The following is a 26,036-nucleotide window of genomic DNA, read 5'->3' as shown; positions in this document are numbered from 1 at the left end:
CCACCACCCCCCAAGACAGCTGGAGATGACAGGTCCTAAAACCTCCAGGCTCATCTGTGTCATTATCACCACCAGGCGATGGGAAGCCGACGTTCACGCCAGGCTCATCACCCTCCCGTCAAAAGAACGAAAGCGCATCCAGCTGGGCTACAGATCAACAGGGGCTAAGCAATTACGCCCGTTATTTTTTTTTTTGGTTTGCAAAAGCGAAGGCTTCAACCAAAGCTTAGCTAGGAGATGTTTGCCATTCCCCCTTTTCATACCGCCAGGGTTCAGAGGGTGTCAGTTTATATATCTCTTATTTTTTAAACTAAAAAAGGACAGCCATTTAACAGCGGCCAGGTTTCGAGGGAACATTCTTCTAGGGGTGACTGCGCAAACGGGACAGCAGGAAGCTATGCCACGCTGCCACTATTTTAGCGTAGCCTCAGGCGTTCAGTGGCCTCTGCTGGGTACACGGCCTGCGAGACCCTTAAAACGCACATTTTTCACAGCCCCACCCCCTGCTAGTGATCCAAAATACCGGCGTGAAATTCTTTCCCTGCTTGCTATGGGTAAAGTGTTGCTGTTCTATTCACTGTAACCATCTATGTTCCTTTGTTACGAAGGACCCTCCCTCCGAAAGAGAGCTGTAAGCACTCTCCCCGCCTCCCCCTGGTCGCATCATTATGTGCAAGACATGCGGCCCCATGGTCCAGCTTCAGGGTCTGTTTAGTCGCAAAATGGAGGCAAGCAGTGAAAAGAAAAGAAAAAACAGGTGGAGCGAGAAACAAAAAAAAAAAGTGGAGGAATACCAGAACGACCGCGGCAGCCGGTCCGACGAAAGCGTAGAGGAGTCCTCCTTCCAGCGAGAGCCAGCAGCTGAAAGAGAAGGAGGAGAGCCCAAGGTTAACAAGAGGGGAAACAAGAGCGTCCTACGCGCTGCTTCGGCCCGCTGAATCCCAGGAACAGAACAAAAGGAAAGGATCTCGACCACCACTCAGAAGCCAAACAAGGTAGGGACGGACATTGCCGGGCACAGTGAGGCACGGAACGACATGCTCGGGTTACCTAATCAATCAGCAATACAGATCTTGGTAGATCAGGTGGCCGCCATGTAACTTTGTTCTCATTCAGGTATAGACCAGGACCAATTGCCGTTGAGTCACAATGAATAAAAGGCCTGGACAAAAAGAGGCATTTGGCCTACCACCTAAAGTCCGCAATTCATCAGGGTTGTGCATCCTCAAGAGACATCGGACCGAGATCAAAAATACTGCTGTTTCTCCATTTAATCACAAGCATCTAGGGTTTTGCCCCTCTGTTCAAGCGTTAGCTAGAATCACCGAGCACCTTTCCTGAACAGCGACTTTTCAGATTTGCTAATCAAAATTTTTAAAACAAACCCTCATCACTACCAGGCTCTGGGAGGGGGGATTTTTTTCCCTATAGCAATAAGGTTCCAGACGTCACCTTTTAGTTACCATGACACAATATTTTCTCATACGCGCGTATATGGGCATTTTTGCGTATGCGGCGCTTTTAAAAATCGACTTCAACGTGTGTCATTAGCCATGCGCATGCACGGGAATCGGCGCGCGAACGGAGAGACGCTGCAATTTTAAATCGGGCGCCCAAGTACGCGTGCATCATTTAAAGCGCCCGTTCCGCGCGTGTTTCAGAGAGGACTTTAGCGGCTTTCATGCGTGTGAGCGGGCGGATTTTAAAAAACATGCTCAGGCGGGGGGAGAAACCGGTTCTCCCAAGACGTCTGCCAGTTTGCCCAGTTCATATTGAGTCTTCAAGACCCCTGTGGGTCTTCATTCTGCAAGCCCCTCACGCTGTGCTAAATGCTCTAAAACCCGAGACCTCCAGACGTGCACCTCATCGGGACCAGTAGCAAAACTCGCGTGGATAACAAGCAGACATGCGCCATGGCCGACATTTTTAAATGGCGGACTTGTGCGCGTGCGCAAGGCTTTGCCCCGCCCAGGAACACCCAGGCCCCGCCCATTTTCCGCCCTCTCCTTCTTGACGCGCACACGGGTTTGTACACGCGCACTTCGCAGCTTCTTAAAAACCGCGAGGCCTGCACATGCAACGCTTTTAAAATCTACCTGTAAATTAGGTGCCTACCGCCCAAAACCAGTGCTAAGTGACTCATCTTTTTCCCCTCCTTACCCTCTACCCCTGTCGCTTTTTAGCGACCTAAATTTACGGTCAGTGTTCAGCCTTAATCAATTTTCCACGGGGCTGACTTAGGGACCCTAACTCCCAAAGTTACTTCAGTGGTTAGTTGAGAACCATTTAGTATAAAGCTTCCTCTCTTCCGATGGCTCGGTGCATCACCTTGGACAAGTTACCTTTCACCGCCTTTAGTTTTAATCCTGGATTCCCCACCGACTCCGTATGCCCTGAGGTGATTACTTTACCGCCCAACACCTCATGTCTAATCCCAGATATCCCAGTGACCCCCCCCACAAGGAAATGTTCAGAAGACTGTGGAGAATAAAAAAAGGAGATCGGCAGGCACGACGGTGCCGTTAGAGGGAAGAAGGAAAATGCTCGTGCTCCGACAAGCTGAGGTTTCAAGTTTTCACTGTGCCAGAGTGGATGAGAGAGGAACAGGAACGGAGCGGGGAGCGGGCGGTATGGAGGGGGAGGTGGTGTTCCGCCTTCCTCCGGACGATTACGTACGCCAAGGCGATGACAAACTTCGGGCCTCAGAGCCCGCGAGCAGGGCTAGGTTTCAGGATATCCACGATATCTGCACGTGCTTGGCCTGCCCATCATATTCATTTTTTTGTCAATTTTGGGGAGGGTGTTTACCCCCCCCCCCCCCCCCCCGAAAACCAGACCTATCTTTGGCCTTCAAGGACCAGAGTTCGAGGCCACGGACTCTTGAAACAGCCGGACAGCATTGGGAGAAAGCCCGAACCTCCAAGGACCCTTTCATCTTCTGTCTGCCTAACCCCCATGAAAGAAAAAGGACGCCGGCCTAACCCACATGAAGGCATCCGCCACGGAGATTCAGCGGCGCCATTCAACGTGTCCCCCCTGACCATCCCAGGGCAGTGCATACTCCAGCAATGCTTCTGGGGGGAAAGCAATAATTACTCAGCCGTGTTCCCAGTCACAGGCCCGCTAACAGGAACACGCCTGGCCTTATCCAGCGCTCAGCAAAACCCAAGTTCCCCTCCTCCCCTGACAGCAGACATATTTATTGAGGAACCCGTGCTGTTCTGAAGTTTCGTTATCAAGATTAATGGAGAAAGTCCTCTCCCACCTAAGTAATGTCTGCTGAGTAATTTGTGAACCGCGCAAGCAGAAAGGCTCGACGCCGTGGCACTGCACGGCACGGACAGAGTCATTACTCAGCGTCAGGTGCCCCGGAGCTCCTGGCGGAGAGCAGGTGACAAATATTAGCCCTTGACTTCTCCTGGTGGCTCTCAGGAACTTTGAAAAAAATGCCCTTCAGCTAGAAAATTCTTCACTTTAAACACAGCCTGCACGCGTTATTAAAACAAGCAGCGGACGTCAGACTGGCAGTCACTGGCCCACGGCGGGGTGCTAGCCTCCAGACAAAGGGGCAGGCTGCTCGCGTCCCCAGGGCACGTAAGAGGAGAAGGGCCTGTCCACAAGGCACTTTCCCCAATTCATTTAATGGCAGGAGCACAGCTCCACCGCAGGGCTTCGCAGCGGGGCGCGTGGATCTTTGCAGTGGAGTTATCTGTAATCCCTCGGTGAAACTTTAAAACAGCAGTGCGAGTGTCACAGGGTACCATGCAAAGCGGATGCTCCTTTTCGTCCCAAATTTTAAAATAAATAAGCTTGTGGGTAACAAGAGCACCAAGTCAGATGACTGAGCTACACAGACTTTTTCTCCAGAGGTTGCATGGGGTGTGAAGGCGATGGATTGTTTTGTACAGAAAGTTCCACTGCATCACGGATGAATTTTTATTTTTTTTTTAATGGAGTTCCAGCCTTTTAAAATTCCATAAAGGGGGGGCTGGGCCCGGTGACTCGGTGGCCGGGCTGTGCGCTGGTGCACTGCCGTGTGGAGGTTCCCCGGTCTGACCCCAGAGATGGGTCTTCCGCTCCCCAAATCTCCTGCAGGGATCCTGCAGGAGCAGCTCTGACAGCCCCCCTCCCACCCCCGCCCTGTGGGATAGGGAGTCGGAATCATGATCGATCGCCATGCCAGGGTGATACCGAGTGACCTGACTTAAAGGTCCACAATCGGGAGGGGGTCCAGAAGGAGCCTGGGCACATGGGCCTCTCACAGCAATGACCAGACTCGGTATATGAGGGGAAGGGGGGGGGGGGGGTAAGAAAAAAGAAATCCACCCCAGGCAGCTGCAAACGAAGGCTCCCAGCGCCAGGAGGAGCCCAGTCCTGGATCCAATTGGGCTGGAGCCCATAAAGAGGAAAGAGTAATACAAACAAAATCCAATAGCACATTCCCTGTCTGGCTGGGGGGGGGGAGGAGTGCTCTGCGAGATGGGGCCGGATTCCCATCCTAGCTCTGCCGCCGCGCCCTCAAAAGGGGAATTTTTCAGAAGCCCGCGGAAGGCTAACGCGTGCAAACCACACGCGGACGTGCGCCCGAATTTCCAGAGCAGGCTTCTGCGCATAAATGCGCTCCGAACATGGGCGGGCCTGCCCGCCATGCAGCATACAAGCACGCAACGACGCCCCTGTTTGCAGGTACCAGCGTGTAGCCTCTGGATTTTACGAGCGTAACATTCAAAAATAGAAAAATATGCGCAGTTTCCTTCCCCAATTTTGTCCTCCTCTCTCTCTCCCCCCCAAATGCTTCTTTCCAGGGCACGGAAAAGTACACGTGGCAATCACTTCCGCATGTACTATCATGAGCTCAAGCCCCCTCCCCGGGCAATTTTCAAAGTCCACTGACGCGCATCAAACCACGCTTCATGCAGCTAAATCCCTTTGAAATATCAGGCCCTATGCTGCACGTGCAATGTCCCATAACAAGTGCAACCTGCTGCTGCCAGAGCAGGGGAGACGAGGAGCAATGCTGAAACCCAAGGGCCGCAGGCAAATACGCGGAAAGGGTGCTCCAACCCAGCCTTCCTTCCTAACGGCCTCCTCCCCCTATATTCCAGCCACTTTTTCCCCCTCCAGTCCTCTTGACCCTTACACAGGAGCTTTCCACAGACAGCAAACTACTTTCCCCCTCCTCAAAGGCTCAGCGCTGCCAAATGAATCACAATGCATTCTGGACAAATGTAATAAAACCCATTGGCGTTAGATTTCGGCACGGCTTTTACTGAACTTGCGCGTTAAAATAAGCGGTCCCCGGGGGATGCAAGAAGCTAACGGCATGCAAATCGACCGGGATTTTAAAAAAATGAAAAAAAAAAGTGCTTTTAACTCAACAGCCATTCTGCCTGTCGTTACTTCAAAACCCACTCACAAAAAAAAAAAAAAAAAAGTCACCTGATTTCTACTTGGCATCTCCTTCCCTCCTACTTTGGCTCGATGTGGTCAGACTGGGCTGGGCGAGCCCTCCCTCCCCCCCCCCCCTCCAAAGCAGGCCACACCCCTTCCCTCCCATCTTAAAAAGAAAAATTAGTTGGGCCAAAGCAGTACTCCCCTCCCTCAGGACCCCCCCCCCCCTCCATCTGAGCTGCCCGTCCCCCGGGCAACCGAAGCGGAGGAAAGACCTTAGCTCCCCCTCTGGCAGCCGATTGGTTCCTCCAGTGCTGGGGAAAGGACCAATCCCCTTTCAGAATTCTAAAAGGACAGCTTTCTGAAAGGGGACTGGTCCTCTCACCCAGTGGAGAACCAATCGGAGATCAGTGAAGGAGTGAATAAATTAATATTAAGTGTCCAACCCTTGGCTACTGACATCAATTGGATCTTCACACTGATTGGATTAACGACTCGCTTAATGTATGGTCATTGAGATCATGGGCCTTTTTTTATATTTATTTACTGGTTGTTTTTATACTGTGATTAATGTTTTTGTATATAAAAATCTTTAAGGTAGGGCAAGCAGAGATTTGTGTTGTGATGCAAGGGGCATTACTGCTGGTTTGGTTTCAGTTTAGGGGGTTGGGGTTTTTAATTGTTGTATACTGTGTGCATTAAAGTGGTTACTATATAGGTATGAGGTTTGGGACCTCACCAGTGGCTTTTGTGGCTACAATGTTTTGATATGATGTATAATATATTGTTTTTGCTTTTAAGGATTTAGTAACATTGTTGTGTGAAAGGTGATAAAATAAAATTTAATTTAAATAATACTTAGGTACACCTTTATTTGATTGTGTATGTAGATCCCATAAACAAAAAAAAAATTACATATATATGTGTGTATGTGTTTTCAGGCAACTGTAGATCAAGGGAGAAAGAAAAGAACTTAATAGATCATTGTTAACATTGGCATGAATCTGGATCACAGTGCTGCAAGATAAGGGTGCTTTTTTCATCTGGTTCGACATTCTCCTCTCCAAAAATGATTTAGAATCATTGCAGTTGGTGAGAGCATAGTTAGTGTCATCAATCATCGTGGGCAGCCCTCGCAGGAACGGCATCTCGGAACACAGAGAAAGATATTCTTGACAAGAAGGAAATAAAAATCTTTTTTTTACGATGTGTTTGGGTTAATCTGGAAAAACGTGAACTCTATTTTCTCGCTATTTAAGGATCTCTTTCTTTTTCCCACTTCCTGCTGACATGACCAGACCCTTATAGAATTCAGTGCACAGAAACCATCATTTGAGTAGAGGCCCCCCGAAAGGAAATATTTTATTTCCGCTTTCAATTATTCACCAGCCACGGACTGCTAAAGAATTAATCTCGGGTACCCGTTACGGCTTTCTTTCTGTGCAACCTAGGATCAATCTAAAATTTTTATCCAGTAAAGAACCGGAAGAATACCCACAAAACATTTTTAGCCTGCTCTGGAAGGCCGATATTTTTGGAACCAATCCTGTTCAGCAACTTTTCGTTCTTGCGCTCTGGGGGGGGGGGGGGTGTTATTCGTCAAACTGTGATGGGCCGCTATCGCGTGCAATAATGCCCTAACGCATGCGATAACTACTGCATTGCAATTTGAAAACGTAAATTAGGGAAAGGGAAAGAGTTTGGGCGGGTTTTAGGTAAATTAGGGCCTGCAGCACTGTGGACGATAATATAAACGCACATTATCGCCTTTAGTAGCACCGGAAATAGCTACACTACGGGGGGCGTATAATGTGCAACACCACCGCAATATGGCCGCTTGCTCACTATCGCCCTCGCCGCCCCTTCTTTTTTTCACTATAATTATAGCAGAATGATGAATCTAGGGGTTAATTTGCATTTTTCCTTAATTAATGCTTTGTGGGATTCCAAGGGAGTATTCCTTTTAGCTATATCCTCTTGCAGAAGCTTCAATAATGTCTTGGAAAGGCTGCCTTGGAGCAGACAATGCTGGAAATTTACAGCCAATTAGATCTAATCTCTTATTTATGCTTTGCTCTTGAACATGCATTTGAAGGAGAATGGAGTGAATAGCTACTTCTACAGATAAGCTACTCCCATAGATAGATAGATATTTATATAGATATATACATAGAGGTAAAAGAACCTCTCTTAGAAGCCAGAGCCTCGGAAATAGGAGAAAACCTAGCGGCTCTCTCTCAAGTGTCTGATTCTCAGGTACTGCCATTAGGCTGGAGCTTTAGGGCACTTCAATCAGTCTATTAGTCACCCAGAGCTCAGCCCATCATCCATGGAATCGGAGAGGGCCCACAGCCACTCCTGGCTGAAGCGAATCCACAAAACGGGAAGCTATCCTCGCCATCTAGGGTGAGGCTGTAACACTTTGTGAAGACAGGAGAGTGCTCCTAAACCGCCTTGTGCCACCATGCAGCATCTCGGCGGGGGTCACAGGGACTCCAGCAATAATAAAATCAGTCCTCTAAGAAACCCAAAAAATTAAAATTAAGAATTCTTGGACACGTCCACCAACTCCGAGCCTGGGCGCCCTTTCTAGTGTTCAGGCAAGAACAAAACTCCCCTTCCTCAGAGGCAGCGTTTTTTTTGCCCGATTGCTCTGACTCGGATGGGAGCTTCACCGAAATCGGCAGCAGCCACCTCAACCTGAAATGCCCAGCGCCAAAGCCAAAAACGGATGCCAATTCCCAGCTTCTGCCCACAAAGTTAAACAGAAACACCACTACCTCCCCACCCTGCCGGCCCATTAAAAACTCCTGCGAGATGTAAAAAAAAAACAAAAACCCCACCGAAACTAATAGCGCTCATCACATGCAATTTCATGTTGATGAGGCTATTAGTCATTCGCCCGTTATACCGAGAAAAAAATGTGTGGCAGATCCACACATTTTATGCTCCTGCCCAAGGACAGGTATTAATTTCTGAGCAGCCGGAAAAATGTGTACAGAAAAGCAGAAAATACTGCTTTTCTGTACACCCTCCGACTTAATATCGTAGCGATATTAAGTCGGAGGAACCAAAAGGTAAAAACAAAAAAAAAAGAAGATGAAAAAAAAATGTTTTAAAGCTCCAGCGGGTCAGATTAGGAAAACAGATGCTCAATTTTACACGCGTCCATTTTCCAAACCCGTGGATGTCAGCGGGTTCGAAAAACGGACGCTCATAAAATCGAGCATCTGTTTTCTGAACCCGCTGACAGCCACCTCTCCTGGGTTTCCGCTGCTAGGGAGGCGCTAGAGACGCACTGTTGGCCCTAGCGCCTCCTTTATAGCGCGACCCCTCATTTAAATACAGGATCACGTGCCCAGGGGAGGTGGCTGGGCGTGCATTGGGAGAGCGGGCGCTGAACACTGAGCGCCTGTTTTCCCGCGCACTTTACAAAACCGGCCCGATAGGTAGCTGTGTTCTCCGTTGTGGCTACTCCGAGACGTGGGCCCCTGACTTCAGGAGTTTGGGCTTTAAGGATGAGTGGAGGGCAGCATCATTCAGTAGGAGGATGCTCATGGGCGTGAAGTGGAACTGTCCCTCTGCTAACGAGTATGCACAATCCTGAGCAGATCACATTATCTCCTTGCGCTTCCCTTTACGCAGTTCTAACTGGACAATAACAACAACCACCACCTCTTCAATTCTGGATGCTGCCACGCGGCCTGGGTGCCAGGAAGGTGCTGCCAAACTCCCTACGCGCGTGTAGTTTCTGAAATGCCGCACCCGTTTCCGTCCTGCACGGAGAGACGCTCACCTCCCTTTGTCTTCATGCCGCTAACGCATTCTTTTATTTAGTGCAATGCAGCACCGAGCATCGCCAGGTACCGACAGGGAATGGGGAAACCTGACACAAAAATTACCCTAGGCGCAAGGTTTACCCGAGCCCAGCTCGTGGCACGGCACCATTATGGCACTTCTTTGGGAAATCCTGAAGCTCGAGGCTGCCAACGCCACCGAGGATGACGGATGCCCCCCCCCCCCTCACCTTCCCCCAAGCCCCCTAAAGTAAGTTACCGACAGCTTGCTGGAACAACGGCAGCCAGCCAGCGATCCAGAAACCCTGCTGGGCCCGGGGAGCATCCCACAGCCTAAGCGCCAACCCCGAACTGGCACTGAGCGACAAGAACCAGCAAAGAGGCGAAAGGAGCGGGCGATTAGGTACAGGGAGCAGTTGCATTCGCTTGGCTGGAGGCGTTCTGGTCCAATCAGTGCCGGCAATTTACTGGAGCGCTGGTCTCCTTGGCAACACACAAACCGCGGGGCCCATCTCCACTGCCTCATCTCCCGGGCGGCCCCTAGCAGAGGGCAAGACACCGGCTTTACTGCTCGTTCCCTCTCTCGCTCAGCGGAAGGGAATCTACCTGGGTTACGTCGGTAGTCACGGTGGGAGAGGTTGTAGGGCTGCAGGAGAGTGCCCCCTTCCTGCAAAGCTTCCCTTCTCATCAGGGAGCCCTCGCTCAGTGGGTTCCTGTAATTTCCACCCCGGAGTCACCGCAGATTGCAAATTTGGATACTAATTTTTTTTTTTTTTTTAAATTTATAACTTTTTATTGGCCACGTATCCACAGCCTATACAAGATTCCACTAGCATGAGTAAACAGAACATGTACAAAAACAATTATGAAAAGTGAAAGGCAATAACATCATCAAGAACACGTCGCCATGATAGGTTTTTAACCCTAAGTTCCCCCCCCCCCCCCCTCCCCCCACTGAGGTGTACCACTGTTGTCCTACAAGCAGTATTTAGGTATATCGATGCACAATTACAGTTACAGCCATGAACAAGACAAGTAAAGGGTAGCTGAGTATCACCGCCCAAAATAAGGCATCATAGCTCAGGGCAAAACTCAGGCATGCTAGAGTGTCACATGCTACCAGCCTCCCGTATTATTTTGCATCCATCTATCATAAAATCCCCATATCCTGGAAAAAATATGTACAGACTTATTTTTATAGGCAGTAATCCGCCCAAGGTTATGCATATTTCGGACCTCTGCCTGTACCATCAATAGGGTAGGTACCTTTGTGTCTTTCCAATATTGTGCAATGAGGCATCTGGTCGCTGTAAACACATACTTAATAAAGTAATTATGAAACTTATAAATGTCTTTAAGGTCGTCATTCAACAATGCCTGAGACGGCGTCAAATTTGGATACTAATTTTAAATTTTGGTTGTAATCCACCTTGGGACTAATTTAGGAAAAGGAGGGATACTGAATGTTTATAAAGAATAAATAAAGAGCAGGCCGCGGCCCTCTCTAGTGCAGCCTCGGCTGACGCTTCCTAACCCAGCCACTAGGGAACGGCACTTGCTCCCTCTGGTACTGCTGGGGGTGCAGTCCGGAAGATGTGCCCTCAGCACTCCCAACCTCATTTAGAAGAGCCAGGGGAGAAGAAAAATCCAAGGGAGGAATCCGCACGTTACTCACTAGTTGGAGGTGCTGTAACCCCTCGCTTTCGTGAATCCCACCGAAATGGCCACCACCAAGGCAGGCAGTCCTGGAAGAAGAAGACAAGAGATGGTCAATTTCGTTTTGCACAAATCCACTCGCCACCGCTCGGGTGAATCGCTTGTCTTTCGGGCCCTGTCCCTGGCTTCAGGCCAGCTGACACGCTGCCATTTATTTTATTTTTTTTAAATATTTATCTCTCGCTCGCTCCAAGGTTTGCGACGGGTTACAAATTGACATATATAATCATCATAACACACATATATATAAAATCCAATAAAAGGAAATACAATGAAAATATAAAAATGCAAGTAAAATAAACAAACAAAGGTTGAAATAATTTAATTAACAAAAACATTAATACCATTAACCAATATAGGTCATAATATCATTCAGCAACATCAATTATTTAAAGCAAAGGCAGATCTAAACAACTAGGTCTTGACAGCTTTTCTAAATTCCTTCACATCACTCATCAAACGCACATGCTCGGGTAACATATTCCATGTTATCGGCCCCACTACTCACAATGCTCTGTCTCTTGTTTCTGGTAATCATGCCATTTTGGGCAAAGGAACATACAATACTATTCATAGATCTCAATAATCAAGGAGGCTGATGAGATGCAGAATAAAGAAATACTGCTCGTTAGTTTATGGATCAACATCAAAATCTTATATTGGATCCCAAACTGAATAGGTAACCAGTCCAATGAAGTGGAGGTGTACTGCGGTGCCAGTCCAGTGGGCCAAAAGTAATATCCAAGCAACTGAAGTGCATGGCACATGGGGAAAGGAGGCAGCACTGTGGACCATCTTAGAAAGAGGTGACTCAGATGGTGGAACTGGACAGAGATCTGTCCGAAGACATCCAAAAGCTGGGAATGAAGGAGGACATGGTGCTAGTTGTTGACTTTAACCTAGGGTATCCTTTCTGGGGAATCTGAAAGAAGTAGAGAAACTGCAGATGACGTTCAAGGGACTCCGCTCAAATGGTGATGGAACCTACAAGTGGAGGAGTGATACTGGACCTGGAACTCACAAACGGAGACAGTATCTAATGCCCAGAAAGGTGCCCACTTGAGCCCCACTGATCATCAGATGGCAGACAGAAGTCACATGAAGCTCAGTCGGATTTCAAAACTATTGACTGTGGTAAAGCAGAATAGCTTAGCTGTAACAGGTGTTCTCCTAGGACAGAAGGATGTTAGTCCTCACATGTGGGTGACATCAGCAGACGGAGCCCAGCACAGAAAATTTTGACTGGCACATTGAGCATGCCCAGCATGCCACTATCTGCATGTCCACGCAGGGTCCCCTCTTCAAATCTCATAACATAGAATTCACGGGCGAAAAAATAAAAAACAACAAAACGCAGGAGAACCCAACTCGGCAGGGCGGGCTTCCTGAGGACTAACATCCTGCTGACCTAGGAGAACATCTGTTACAGGTGAGAAACTCTGCTTTCTCCTAGGACAAGCAAGATGGTAGTCCTCACAAGTGGGTGAATACCAAGTTACCGGCTGCCCCCAGACACAGCAATGAAAAACAGCCCCTGACTGGGTGCCAGCCTGAACCCTATGAGTGGGCCATAGGCAGGGAGAGTTGGGTTTAAAGCTGGAAGAAATTGCGAAGGACAGATTGGCCGAAGGTACTGTCGTCCGACCGTCCTTGTCATAGCAGTAACGTGCAGCGAATGTGTGTAGGGAACGCCATGTCGCAGCATTGAAGATTTCAGCAATGGGAACCACCCACAAGTGGGCTACCGACACGCCATAGCTCTCACAGAGTGAGCCTTAACTCGGCCTCCAAGTTAAAGGCCCACCTATGCATAGCAGAAGGAGATTCAATCCACAAGCCAGTTAGAGTTTGCCTGCCCACCGCAACTCCCCATCTATTCTTGTCGAAAGATATGAAGAGTTGTGTGAACTGCCTGTGGCCTGCTGTGCATTCTAGACAGAAAGCTAAGGCCCTTTCGCAATCCAAACTGTGCAGACCCCGTTCGCCCTTGTGTGAATGAGGCCTCGGAAAAAAGGTGGGCAGAATGATCGACTGACTGAGATGAAAATCAGTCCCCATCTTAGGCAGGAATTTAGGATGCATATGCAGAACCACCCTATCATGAAAGAACCTCATGTAGGGCAAACGTGTGAAAAAAGCCTGAAGCTCACTAACCCTGCGCACCGAAGTGACCGCCACCAGGAAGAGAACCTTCCAGGTCAGGGACTTCAGATCGCAGGAGAGCAAAGGCTCGAAAGGATCACACATGAGCCGTGTCAATATCACGTTGAGGTCCCAGGACACAATGGGAAGCGGGAGGGGAGGCTTCAACTGAAGCAAACCCCGGATAAACTGCCCTACTATGGGCAATGCCCTGATGGTAAGCATTGATGGCACACAGGTGTACCCTGACTGAATTGGTTTTTAACCCAGCCTCAGAGAGGTGCCATAGATAGTCCAGCAACTTTGGAGTGGGGCAGACGAATGGATCCAAGCCATGACCCTCGCACCAGACACATAACCTCTTCCATGTCAGTCTGTAAGACTTCCTGGTGGAAGGCATCCTGGAAGCTACCAGTACCTGAGATGTGTCATCAGAGAGGTCAAGGGACCACAGAAATAGCCTCTCAACATCCAGGCAGTCAAAGCTAATGACCCGAGGTTCGGATGGCGCAGCCTGCCCCAATCCTGTGTAATCAAGATCAGGGGAGGTCCCTAGACTGATCAGCTTTCTGATCAACAGGTCCCACAGGAGCGGGAACCAGACCTGTCTTGGCCAATACGAAGCTAGCAGGATCGTGGGCCTCTTGTCCTGCTGGAGCTTCAAGAGAGTCTTCATCACCAGGGGAAGTGGAGAATACTCCTACAGAAGACCCTTGCCCCAATGGAGGGCAAAGGAGTCAGAGGTTTGTAGTCAGTCTGCCCTGAACAGGGAGCAGAAGTGGCTCACTTTGCTGTTGCAAGGGAAGGCAAAGAGGTCCACATCTGGGATTCCCCACAGGCGGAAGATCTGGTCCTCTACTCCTGGATCCAACGCCCACTCATGCGGTCGGAACGCCTGACTCAGGCGGTCCGCAACCACATTTCTCTGTCCCTGCTAGGTACACTGCTCAAAGGAGCATGCCTTGGGACAGAGGCCAGGCCCATATCTGCACCGTCTCTTGATAGAGGAGGAACAAATCAGTGCCCTCGGTTTTTTATGTACCACATCACCACCTGACTGTCCGTCTGGACCAGGATCGCTTTGTGGGACAAGCGATCCCAAAACACCCAAAGAGCGTAGCAGATCGCCCAAAGCTCTAGGAAGTTGATCTGGCATTGAGATTCTTGAGCTGACCAACGACCTTGCGAACAGAGGCTGTCCAAAGGTGCCCCCTAATCCAGGGAGGATGCATCGATGGTCAATACGACCTGGGGTAGGGGAATTTGAAACAGGACCCCTTGCTCCAGATTGGACAGATCCTCCCACCAGGACAGGGAGACCTGGAGAGTCTGCATAATGCAGACACACTCATTGAGGTCCTGGGTCGCCTGTGTCCATTGAGACCACAGTGTCCACTACGCTCTGCGCATGCACAGACGGACCAAGGGAGTAACATGGACAGATGCTGCCATGTGACTTAGAAGACAAAGCAAAAGGCGAGCCGAAACCTGCCGGCGTCGGTGGATGAAACTTGCAAGGGACGATAGGGCAAGCACTCAAATGTGGGGCAGAAATGCCCTGGCTTGAACTGTGTCTAGTCTAGCTCCGATTAATCCCAGGCATGGTGTTGGGATAACAAAGGACTTGGGGTAATTGATGACAAACCCCCCAGACTGTAGCACTCCAGTGGTCATCTGATCACAGCGAGCGCTCCCCCCCGGACATCGTGCAACGCCCCCAGACAGAGGAAACAAACCTCATGTGGGTCAGTGATAGACCCTGTGGGCACTGGGGGCATCGTCAAAAACCGGACAACGCCATAAAAAATAGCCGGTGAGCAGTCAATGGCTGGTGGCCACCGAGAAATGACACACCGGGAATTGACCGCAACAAGGGGGGGGGGGAAAAAATCAATCTACCATGCCGTAGGAAGGGCACAGACCGGTAGAAGAGGGACCCGGTGCAGTAACTGCTGAAAAACGTTGAAAAACGAACGGAAGGACAGACCTCCACTACCAGGAGGGAAACACTTCGCGGAAAAAAAAAAAAAAAGACTGAAGAGGGACCCTGCGTGGATGTGCGGACAGTGGCATGCTGGCCTCCATCAGATGATGTCACCCACATGTGAGGGCTACCATCCTGCTTGTCCTAGGAGAAAATCAGGATACACCTTGACCAAGAGCTGGCAGGAGACAGGTGATGTGGAAGAACAGTGAGCTAAACTACAAGGAGCTAGAGTGATGGCAACAAATCTTTTTGTAAGACAAAAGCAAGCAGGAAAGGAAACCAATCTGGTTCTCCAAAGAGGGGGCTGAAGAAATAAAGGCAATAAGGTCAATGTTCAAAAAGTTCGAAGGATCTCAAAAAAGAAGAGCGCAGGGAAGAATACTGGGTAAAGCTGAAAGACATCAGGACGGCAAGAGCAGGTGCAGTAGAAAAAAGAGGTAAAGGGAGATGCTAAAACATTTTCCAGGTATGTCCGAGGAAGGAGGAAGGCCAGAGAAGGAACTGAAAGATGACAAGGAGAAATGTGTGGAGAGAGGTGAGGTAACAGCAGAAGTGCTGAACTAATGCTTCTGCTCGGTATTCACTGAAGATGACCCTGAAGGAGAGCTGCTGCGGGCTGGCAAGGGTATTCATGGGCGGGAGGGTAGATATCGCACCGTTTGCAGAAAAGTGGGGCATCATGAGGTACATCCTAGGGGCCCAGAGAGGTTCTGATGGTGCCACAAGACTGGAGAAGGGGCGGCTGTGGTAACAGGATGGAGGTTGCAAACAACAGGCCGGTTAGCCTTACCTCGGGAAAATTAATGGAGACCCTGCTGATGGAACGGATCGTGAGCTACCTACAATCCAGGGGGTCGCAGGATCCAAGGCAGCATGGTTTTCCCAGAGGAAGATCACGTCAAATGAATCCAATTGATTCGGGGCGGCAGGGCTCCACAGTAAATCATGATCTCCGCACTACACATTACTTACGTTTTACGTCTGCTCCCTGGAAGGCAGACAGTAGCTGGGCGTTACAGAACAAACTGAAAGTGAACGGGAGCGAACACTAAAGCAGGCATGTTTCGGTGTCAATTCAGGGTGTGCACTTATTTGCAACTATTGACGTCAACACACAGTTCACAGTGAAACACCACTGTATTAGCAATGCAGTGGCACAGCAGACAAGCAGAAAGCTACAGCAGTGTCCAATACACTGCACTGGCACCGAAGGGGCAAGCTAAGATAACACTGAAAAGCTGCCAGTATACTAAAGAAGCATACATTGCACCAATATCACTGACAAGGGGCTGATTTACCAAAGGAGCAAACACTGCACCGATAATACTGACAAGTGGCAGATTTACCACAGGAGCAAGCACTGCACCGAAAATGACGACAAGGGGCTTATTTACCACAGGAGCAAACACTGCACCGATAACAAATGACAAGGAGCTGATTTATCACAGAAATGCACACTGCACCAATAACACTGTCAAGGGGCTGATTTCCCAAAGGAGCACACACTGCACTGATAACACTTACAAGGGGCTGATTTACCACAGGAGCACACACTGCGGTGTTGATTTATCTTAGGTGCACACACTGCACTGATAACTTTGACAGGTGCCGATTTTACCACTGTTTTCAGATTTGAATTTGACCTCGATTTTGTCCTGGTCAGCTTAGGCCTCTCGGGGCTCAGTGCCCACCCGCATGGCCTCTCCCCTAAATTCCTGCCTCCTACATAAAAGGCATCACTCTGAGAAGTGACCGGCAGGAGGGCCACAAGTCCCAAAGGTTTCTGTTTTCCCAGGAAGGGGGGGCGCGGCACCTGGTGGGTGAAGAATTCCTCCCACTTCCCTTTTAAGATGGGATTCATGTGCATGGCTGAGAGACGACTGCCAGCTAGGGCAGAAGAAATTCTGTTTGGAAAAGACGTTCACAAGCCATGGAGCGCCTCAGGCACCGGGCAAGCAACACTGAAATCTCTCTCCAGCCCCTGCTAGCTGAAGCACTGCAATACCAGTGCATAACCGGGCAGCTTAGTTTCTGATTTCATAAAAGACGGGCCCCCCCCACCCCCACACATATTTGGGCAAAACGACCAGGAAGCGAAGCTCACGGTGTAACACAGGCAAGCGAGCGCCCTCCCACCCCAAGTATAACAAACAGGCCGATTCAGTAAAGTCCGCGGGAGAGCTCCCGGCACACGCACAGGCCACTCGCCTGTGCGCGTGATACAGTATTCAAATGAGGCCCGGCGGTAGAAACGGGCAAAAGGAGCGGCGGCTGTCAGCGGGTTTGACAGCAGACGCTCAATTTTGCCAGCGTCGGTTTTCGAGCCCACTGACAGCCACGAGCTCGGAAACCGGACGCCAGCAAAACTGAGCGTCCGGTTTTCGACCCGACAGCCGCCGGCCTACTTCAAAATTTTTTTTTTTATTTTTTTTTTTACTCTTCGGGACCTCCGACTTAATATCGCCATGAATTTAAGTCGGAAGGTGCACAGAAAAGCAGTTTTTACTGCTTTTCTGTGCACTTTCCCGGTGCTGGAAGAAATTAGCGCCTACCTTTGGGTAGGCGCTAATTTCTGAAAGTAAAGTGTGCGGCTTGGCTGCACATTTTACTTTCTGAGTCGCACGCGAATACCTAATAGGGCCATCAATATGCATTTGCATGTTGCGGGCGCTATTAGGTTCGGCAGGTTGGACACGCGTTTTCCGCCCCTTACTGAATAAGGGGTAAGGGAAAACGCGCATCCAATGGCGGGTTAACAGTGCGCTCCAATGGAGCGCACTGTACTGTATCGGCCTGCCAGTTAGCACGCTAAAGACAGGCCACAGGCCGTACCTGCCAGCTCTGACAAAGCGAGTACAGGGGGGATTTCCCGGCAGGCTCAGATGAAACCACCGCCTTTGAGGCAGCGCGTGTTTTCCCTGTACAAGCTGTGAGCAGTTAAAACCTCCGTCGAGCAGGACACGTTCCCTCCCTGCAGAAGGACGAGCTGTTGCCGTTTCCCTGGCCAGAGGCACAGTCTGCACACGGCAAGGACAGGGGAGTCACAGAATGTTCAGTCTCCTGGCACATCCCAGCATTTCAGTCTTTTTAACTCCCCTTGCTTCTTGTTTTCTATTTTCTTTTTTTGCAGAGACACCAACGTTGATAGGGGTTGAGGTAGGGACGGTTTGCGCTGGGGCCCTATCTCTCGCCTCCCTGCCTGCCTGGGGGGAGGGAAACGAGAGAAAGGAGATGCATGCAGCCGAGCTGGTGCTCTTTGCCTTAGAAATAGATGATCGAGAGCCTTTTATTGTTTCTAAGAAGTCCCCGGTAAGATAATGCAGGCTGCTCGATGACGTGACAGCCCCGCTAGCGCACCTCACCACCAGTTCCCCAGGGTGCACCTCTCCTGCCCTAGGGGTTTTGCTTGCTGGGGTCCACAGCCGGTCCCTCCCAGCATATTTAGAGACCTTCCTTTTCAGTTTTCATTTTACTTTTCCCAGGATGACTTCTCAAATGTTTTATTACAACAAGAACAAAAAAAAAAAAGATAGTTCCCTGGAAAAACAATTGCTCCCGTTTCTGTTCTTGTTGTAATAGACACTGAAAAATAAAAAAAATTTAATCCCACCGCGAAGATCCCTACCCATATTCTGGCAGGACAGGGGAGAGGACGCCTAGGCCCTATGGAGGGATGCAGAGGTGGAAGGCAGGAAAGAAGGCCGGCACCAGCCCAGAAACAGGCCGCCTTCCCGCGAGGCGGGACAAGAGAGAGAGGCCGGCCGTCACAGCGCCGTACTCACGGCCTGGCCCGTCACATTTATACGAGGCGCGCCGGGGGAGGGCGGGGAGAAGCTGCAAACCACACCTTCATTTTACTGACAGAAATCCACGTTGCTATGGAAACAGTTTCAATCTTGTTTATTTACTCTGGGCCCTTTGCTAAGAAGATGAGAGGAAAAAAAGAGAGGCAAATCCGGAAATAAGGGGAGAGAGAGAAAAGATGAAACGGAGAAGTGGAAAGAAAGCAGAAAGGAAGATTAAGCAGGTAAAGAGGGTCGAAAGAAAGAGGGGGGTAGTGAGAGAGAGAGAGAGAGAGAGAGAGAGAGAGAGAGAGAGAGAAACAGTACGACTCTATTCCAAGATGGGGGAGAAAGAAGCAAGCCAGAGATGGGCAGCACAGAAAAGAAAGCCCCAAAGGAGAAAGAAAAGAAGAGAGGAAAAAAAAAGGTAAATGCTACTTTTAGAAAGATGGGCAGAGAACAGGAGACTGCTGGGAACTGTAGTCCCATGGAGACTTAACCAAAAGCCAGTCAGGAGTGAGGAACTGACAGCAGAGGATATTACTCGGGGAATCCAGGTGAGAATAAGTATTTAGTTAGAAAGAAATGCCTCTCTCCAAGAAAAGAGACTGCCAGGAAGGCAGAGGGCAGCCTGAGAAGCAAGGGTTGGTCAGAGCAGGCCCAGATGGGGATATTCCTTTAAGAGGGCTGGAGAGGCCTGGGGCTAGCAGTGCGTTTGGAGGGAGCAGAGAAGGGGGTTTTGGCTGCTGCATAGCCTTTAGGCCAGCCTGTGTTTAAATGCCTGTTCTACGTGTGTGGAGTAACTTTGATGCCTCGGGTGTATAACCCTGCTGAAATGCTAGGCCAGACTGTTTTCGGTGATCCAGTAGGTGCTTAGAGGTACACTCAGAAAGCTGCAGCTGAATTAGAGGTTATTTAATTTTTGGAGGCCCCTCTGCAGAGAACTCAAATCCTGAAGTGACCTGGGGAGACCAGATGCAAGCAACCACAACGAAACCACAATATCCTTAACCTCTGTCCATTCTTCCATTTGGAACAGCTATGAGCTCCTTCTCTTGACCTGCTTCTGAAATCTTAAGGCCATACATCCTGTACTTGACAGGTAGTCAAAGGCACTCATAACCTTGTTGGTGACACTAACTCAAAGTGCACCCTAAAATATGACTGTCCACACTACCCCCCCCCTTCCTCCCCAGTTACATCTCTTTCCCACTACAAAGCCTGAGGTCCAGGGTTGGGGGGAGCGAGGTGGTCACCTTTGCTTCCATTACAATGCCTAACCGCCCAAATCACCAAAGCAACACCTTCTCATTTCTCACTGGCTGTTAACAAAATGGCAGGCTCACCCCATCCAAGACACAGGAAACGCTTGCGGATGATCCGATTCCGCAGCCTCCCCGTCACGGCCATGTAAGATTGCCAGGCCTCCGTCAGCACCCAACAGAAAGAGGAAAGGAAGAAGAAATGCAGGAAAGCGGCTACCAGTGTGCATATCACCTGGGAAAGCAAGAGGTGAGAGACAAGTGAAAACGGCATTCGACTAGCAGCAAGGAGAGACAAAAATCCCCTCCCGCCCAATCTTAAACACTGTCTAAGGTTTTGGTTTATCTTCTCTAGCAAATGCGGTTATACTTGACTAGTGAGATATTAACAAGGTTTAAAGTAGGTTTCCCCACTCATCCGGTGGAGATCATACTTCTCAAGAAACACGTACTCATAGGCAATCGCCCTTTTAACCAAAATTTCACCTCCATAGAGACTTTGATGGCGTCACCATTTACTATACTGGAGTCACAAACACCGTGCTCTTTAGTGACCTAGTAGGTTAAGAGGTCTGACGAGCACTGTCTAATTTAATGCAATTGCACCAATTACGCCTATGTATTGTTTGGAAGAACTCTGGGACACAGCGATCAGGGCACAGAGCTTTGAAAACAGACAACCCTCAGGACATGACCTCCAGATACAAATCTCATCTGAACAACTTGCGTGTGTGACCTGGAAAAAAAAAAGTCACTTAGCCATTACGTGTTCAGCTTGTTTTTCGCCTTCTCCCTTTCCTTGTTTATCAGGATATGGTGAGAAAGAGAAGGATAAGTTCGGAAAGGCAATGGTAGAAAATACAAACTCAGGTCTCTTCAGGAGGCCTCTTGGCTTGTTGTTCATTGATGTAACCCATAGACCAGCCGTTCCCAACTCAGTCCTGGACCCTGATCTAACAAATTTGGTTCTCAGGTGCTGAAGATATATTTGCCCACACTGTAGTCCCCAAAACCAGGTTTGTTAGGTAATGACCTAGGATCAGGTTGGGAAGCCCTGTCCCAGGTTGGGAGATGGACATTATGGGGGCATCCTGAAAGAATAGTTCTTTAGTTTTGAGGAGAACTTCCCAAACCAGGCCTCTGCCTCCTCTTTGATGCTGCAATGAAGTAATGTAGTAACGACGCCCAACGTGGGGGGATGACTCGGCAGTCACATCTAAGAGAGAAGCCTTATAAAACAGACTGGCACGGGCGCGTGAACATTGGGGGTTATGAGTGAGAAAGGACAAGTCGGGGAGCTGGACAGGCAAGAGGCAAGGACCCCGTACTGGACCAGGACTCCGAACGTAGCTGGACTTTAATGCTCATTGCTTCATGTGTCACCTCCTACTGACCAAATCCACTGGCAAACTGTTGGTCGTAATTTAAAAAATAAATAAATAAATATCGTATTTACTTTCATTCAAAAATCACAAGGTTGTGCCCAGAGTATCAAATAGAGAAAACTGAAATCTGCTACTTAATTACATCATTTGATATTCAGCAAATCAATCGAGAAAAGGGAATACAGGGGGAAGAGAAGGAAGGAATGGAGAGAGAGGAGCGTGAAATTCGAAAAATGGGAGGAGAGAAGAGGAAGAGCAGAGAGAGGTATAAAAGGAAAGAAGAGTACACAGAGATCAAGCACAGCCCAGTTGGTTAAGCTTTACAGTCTCTTACCCTGTTCCTGGTCTGGGTTTGGCCGATCAGAATTAAAGCATTGGAGCAGATGATAGAGAGGCAGAAATTGATTAAAATGACCGAGCGTTCTGAACGGATGTACCTGGAGGAGAAGAAAGGAATACAAAAAAGTACAGGCATAAAGTGAATTCCATCTAAACAACCGGAAACAAATCTTTTTTTTTTTTTTTTTTAACAGAGCCTTTATCCTCTGCGGAATGGCCTCTTGCTCCTCCCCAACGTTCCATCCACTTTATGAGCGAATCACTCTCCCCTTCTTCCTGCCATCCCCGACTCTTCCTGCTCATCTCTCGCTGGCTCGGACCAAGTCCTGCCACAATCACCGGAGTCACCAAGAGTCAAAGATGCAGCCCCCCCCCCCTCTCTGGGAGTGCTAATCCCAACGCCGTTCTTGTCTGCTAATTAAATGCGGCTGAGAAAGCAATACCCATCTCAGCCCTCCTAGTAGAGCCTAGAAGTGTTAACTGACTGGCGTGCCCAGGCATCGCTAATCCGGGAAACAAAAAGACGTCCCCAGGTTTCCTACTAGGCAGTGCCAAATATTACTCAAAAATACAATTTTGGAGTCCAAAACTGGCAAATCACTGCAACCAGCAGCGAGGCCCAGACTGGAATGCTCCTCCGCTCGCCACAAGAGTCCGCAACGTCAGGCCAGCCAGAATCCAGCAGAGGCCACCATTTCTTTTTCCCATATCACAAAATCTATTCCATAGCAACCCTCACAGTAACCAGCGCCGGACAAAATTACAACGCAACTACGGCCAACAGGCATTTGCTTTTGCCAAGAATTTTGAATTCTGATGTATTGTTAATTTATTAAATCCTGAAAAAAAACAAAAGAAGCTTCACCACTGCCACGAGCACTGAATAGGCTGCCTTGTTGGAGGGGCTTTTGGAAGTGCAGATAATTAGCCACTGGCCATCAAACTGCATCTTCCGCTCCTAGTGTTCGACACCAATCGGTCTACAGCAGGGCAAGAGTGGAAATTCTTATTTGGGGAATTCTTTTAAGCAGCTCCCGTGATCTTGTGGGAGCAGCCATGTTGGAGGAAATGTCGTGCGGGGCAAAAAACACATGCTGGGAGGAACCGGTTTGGGGATTTTTGAGGAAAGGAACCCTAAATGGTGTCATACACACCCAAAGACATTTCATGGCTATCACTCCTGATACCCTTGGCAACGTGACACCATCAAATATTGAAAATAATTTAATCACTGAAAATAGTTTTTCAAAATAATTTAATGGATGCTTTACTCTAGCCAGATTTCTCCTTTCCTGAGGATTCTATGGTTGTACTTTATCTCCTTAACAAGGGAAACAGGACTACCAATCTCCAGACTTTCAAGTCAGAATTTAAAATAGAATGTGATCGCTGTGTGGAATATTTACCTACGGCACTGAAAAGAAAAAGGCAAACATTGCTGCCCAGTTACAACTGCTCTCAATTGTTTCTTCCTCATAGAAATGAAAGCAAAAGAACATAAAAAATTGCCATACTGGGTCAGACTAAGAGTCCATCAAGCCCAGCATCCTGTTTCCAACAGTGGCCAATCCAGGGTACAAGTACAAGGCAAGTACTCAAACACTAAGTATATCCCATGCTACTGATGCAATTAATAGCAGTGGCTATTCCCTAAGTCCGCTTGATTAATAGCAGTTAATGGACTTCTCCTCCAAGAACTTATCCAAAACTTTTTTGAACCCAGCTACACTAACTGCACTAACCACATACTCTGGCAACAAATTCCAGAGCTTAATTGTGTGTTGAGTAAAAAAGAATTTGCTCCAGTTTGTTTTAAATGTGCTACATGATAACTTCATGGAGTGCCCCCTAGTCCTTTAATTATCCAAAAGAGTAAATAATTAATTCACATTTACCCATTCTAGACCTCTCATGATCTTAAAGACTTTTATCATATCCCCCCTCAGCCGTCTCTTCTCCAAGCTGAACAGCCCTAACCTCTTCAGCCTTTCCTCATAGAGGAGCTGTTCCATCCCCTTTATCATTTTGGTCACTCTTCTCTGTACCTTTTCTAATCGCAACTATATCTATTTTGAGATGTGGCAACCAGAATTGAACACAGTATTCAAGGTGCGGTCTCACCATGGAGGGATATAGAGGCATTATGACATTTTCCCGTTTTATTCACCATTCTCTTCCGAATAATTCCTAACATTGTTTCCTTTTTTGACGGTTGCAGCACGCTGAGCCAACAATTCCAATGTATTACAATGTATAACAGCTGGAACTTTTTCCTGGATGGTAGCTTCTAATATGGAACCTAACATTGCGTAACTACAGCATGGATTATTTTTCTCTATATTCATCACCTTGCACTTGTCCACATTAAATTTCATCTGCCATTTGGATGCCCAATCTTCCAGTCTCACAAGGTCCTCCTGCAATTTATTACAGTCTGCTTGTGATTTAACTACTCTGAATAATTTTGAATCATCTGCAAATTTGAATACCTCACTCGTCGTATTCCTTTCTAGATCATTTATAAATATATTAAAAAGCATGGTCAAAGTACAGATCCCTGAGGCACTCCACTGCCCAACCCCCTCCACTGAGAAAATTGACCATTTAAGCCTACTCTCTGTTTCCTGTCTTTTAAGCAGTCTGCAGTCCAAAAAAGGACACCATCTCTTATCCCATGACTTTTTAGTTTCCTTAGAAGCCTCTCATGAGGGACTTTGTCAAATGCCTTCTCAAAATCCAAATACACTACATCTACTGGTTCACCTTTATCCACGATTATTAACCCCTTCAAAAAAATGAAGCAGATTTGTTAGGCAGGACTTCCCTTGGGTAAATCCATACTGGCTGTGTTCCATTAAACCATGTCTTTCTATATGCTCTGTGATTTTCATCTTTAGAATAGTTTCCACTATTTTCCCAGCACTGAAGTCAGGCTCACTAATCTATAGCTTCCTGGATCGCCCCTGGAGCCCTTTTTAAATATTGAGGTTACACTGACTACCCTCCAGGCTTCAGGTACAATGGATGATTTAAATGATAGATCTGAAATTTCATTTTTTAGTTCTTTCAGAACCCTGGGGTGCATACCATCTGGTCCAGGTGATTTGCTACTCTTTAATTTGTCAACCTGGCCTACTACATCTTCCAGGTTCACAGTGATTTGGTTCAGTTTATCTGAATCATTACCCTTGAAAACCTTCTCCGGAACCAGAATCTCTCCAACATCCTCATTAGTAAACACAGAAGCAAAGAATTAATTTAGTTTTTCTGCAATAGCCTCATCTTCCCTAAGAGTCCCTTTAACCCCTCAGTCATCTAACGGTCCAACTGACTCCCTCACAGGTTTCTTGCTTCTGATATATTTGTAAAAGTTTTTATGAATTTTTGCTCTACAGCCAACTTCATTTCAAATTCTCTCTTCGCCTGTCTTATCACTACACTTACACTTAAGCTTTAGTGGGTCATATAGGGATTGAAACCCGAGAACCCCATCCGGCACCAACGCTGGTGGCCTAATTTGGAGCTGTTCAACCAGCTTGAAAATTAAGGACTGAGGAAGACTGGGGGTCGCCACTTCATCCTGAGGGGAGCCCATGGCAGGTATAGGTTTGTAGTGTTGGCTTTCTTAGCAGCTATACATGCCAAGGGCAAAAACCCAGGAGTGCATCAGCCTGTTTGGATGATCTGGCATGAGTTGATAACCCCTTAGTGAAGCCACATGGCCACTGAGCCTACTGTCATTTGGCAATCTGACAGTAGGTTCCAGACCCCTTGACAAAGTCTGGCCTTCCCCAACATCCCCACCCCTCCCAGAACATACGAGCAGCTCACAATTCAAATGTCACAGTAAATGCCAGGAGCTGATCACAGATGCATCTTACACTACAGCAAAAAAAAAACCATTAAAAAATACCAGGGGAAAAGAAGAGAAGTGCAAGTTTCCCTGTAAACGGCTAAATCATTCCAACTGGCCAAAGAAAAAGCAGTCGTTTTGGTGCCGCTTGAATGGCACATGGTGGCCGCTCCGGTTACCTGCATTACTCAGGCTGCACAGTCATCCTGTACAGTTTTAAAGGCTCCAGCTTCAAAATACTGAGTGTGTGTGTGTTTGTGGGGGGGGGGGGGGGGTGATCAGTCTTTACTATAAACCCCAAATTAACCCCAATGTTATCTTTGAGATGTGTAAAAAAAACAAAAAAACCTCTCAAACCAAAGACGTATTCACAAATTCAGAT

General features: G+C 48.3%; 1 protein-coding gene across 1 annotated transcript in view; it reads right to left on the bottom strand.

The window, feature by feature from the left end:
• The window catches only part of ADGRB1 (adhesion G protein-coupled receptor B1), a 292,333-nt gene that overhangs the window by 61,468 nt on the left and 204,829 nt on the right, over positions 1-26,036 (bottom strand). The window contains 4 exon segments of the mRNA XM_029592133.1: positions 795-861; positions 10,864-10,933; positions 20,162-20,312; positions 21,797-21,899. Of these exon segments, the coding sequence (XP_029447993.1) occupies positions 795-861; positions 10,864-10,933; positions 20,162-20,312; positions 21,797-21,899 (391 nt within the window).

Source organism: Rhinatrema bivittatum, chromosome 2 (genome assembly GCF_901001135.1).
Source record: "Rhinatrema bivittatum chromosome 2, aRhiBiv1.1, whole genome shotgun sequence".
NCBI lineage: Eukaryota > Metazoa > Chordata > Amphibia > Gymnophiona > Rhinatrematidae > Rhinatrema > Rhinatrema bivittatum.
This window is presented reverse-complemented; position numbering and strand designations above follow the sequence as displayed.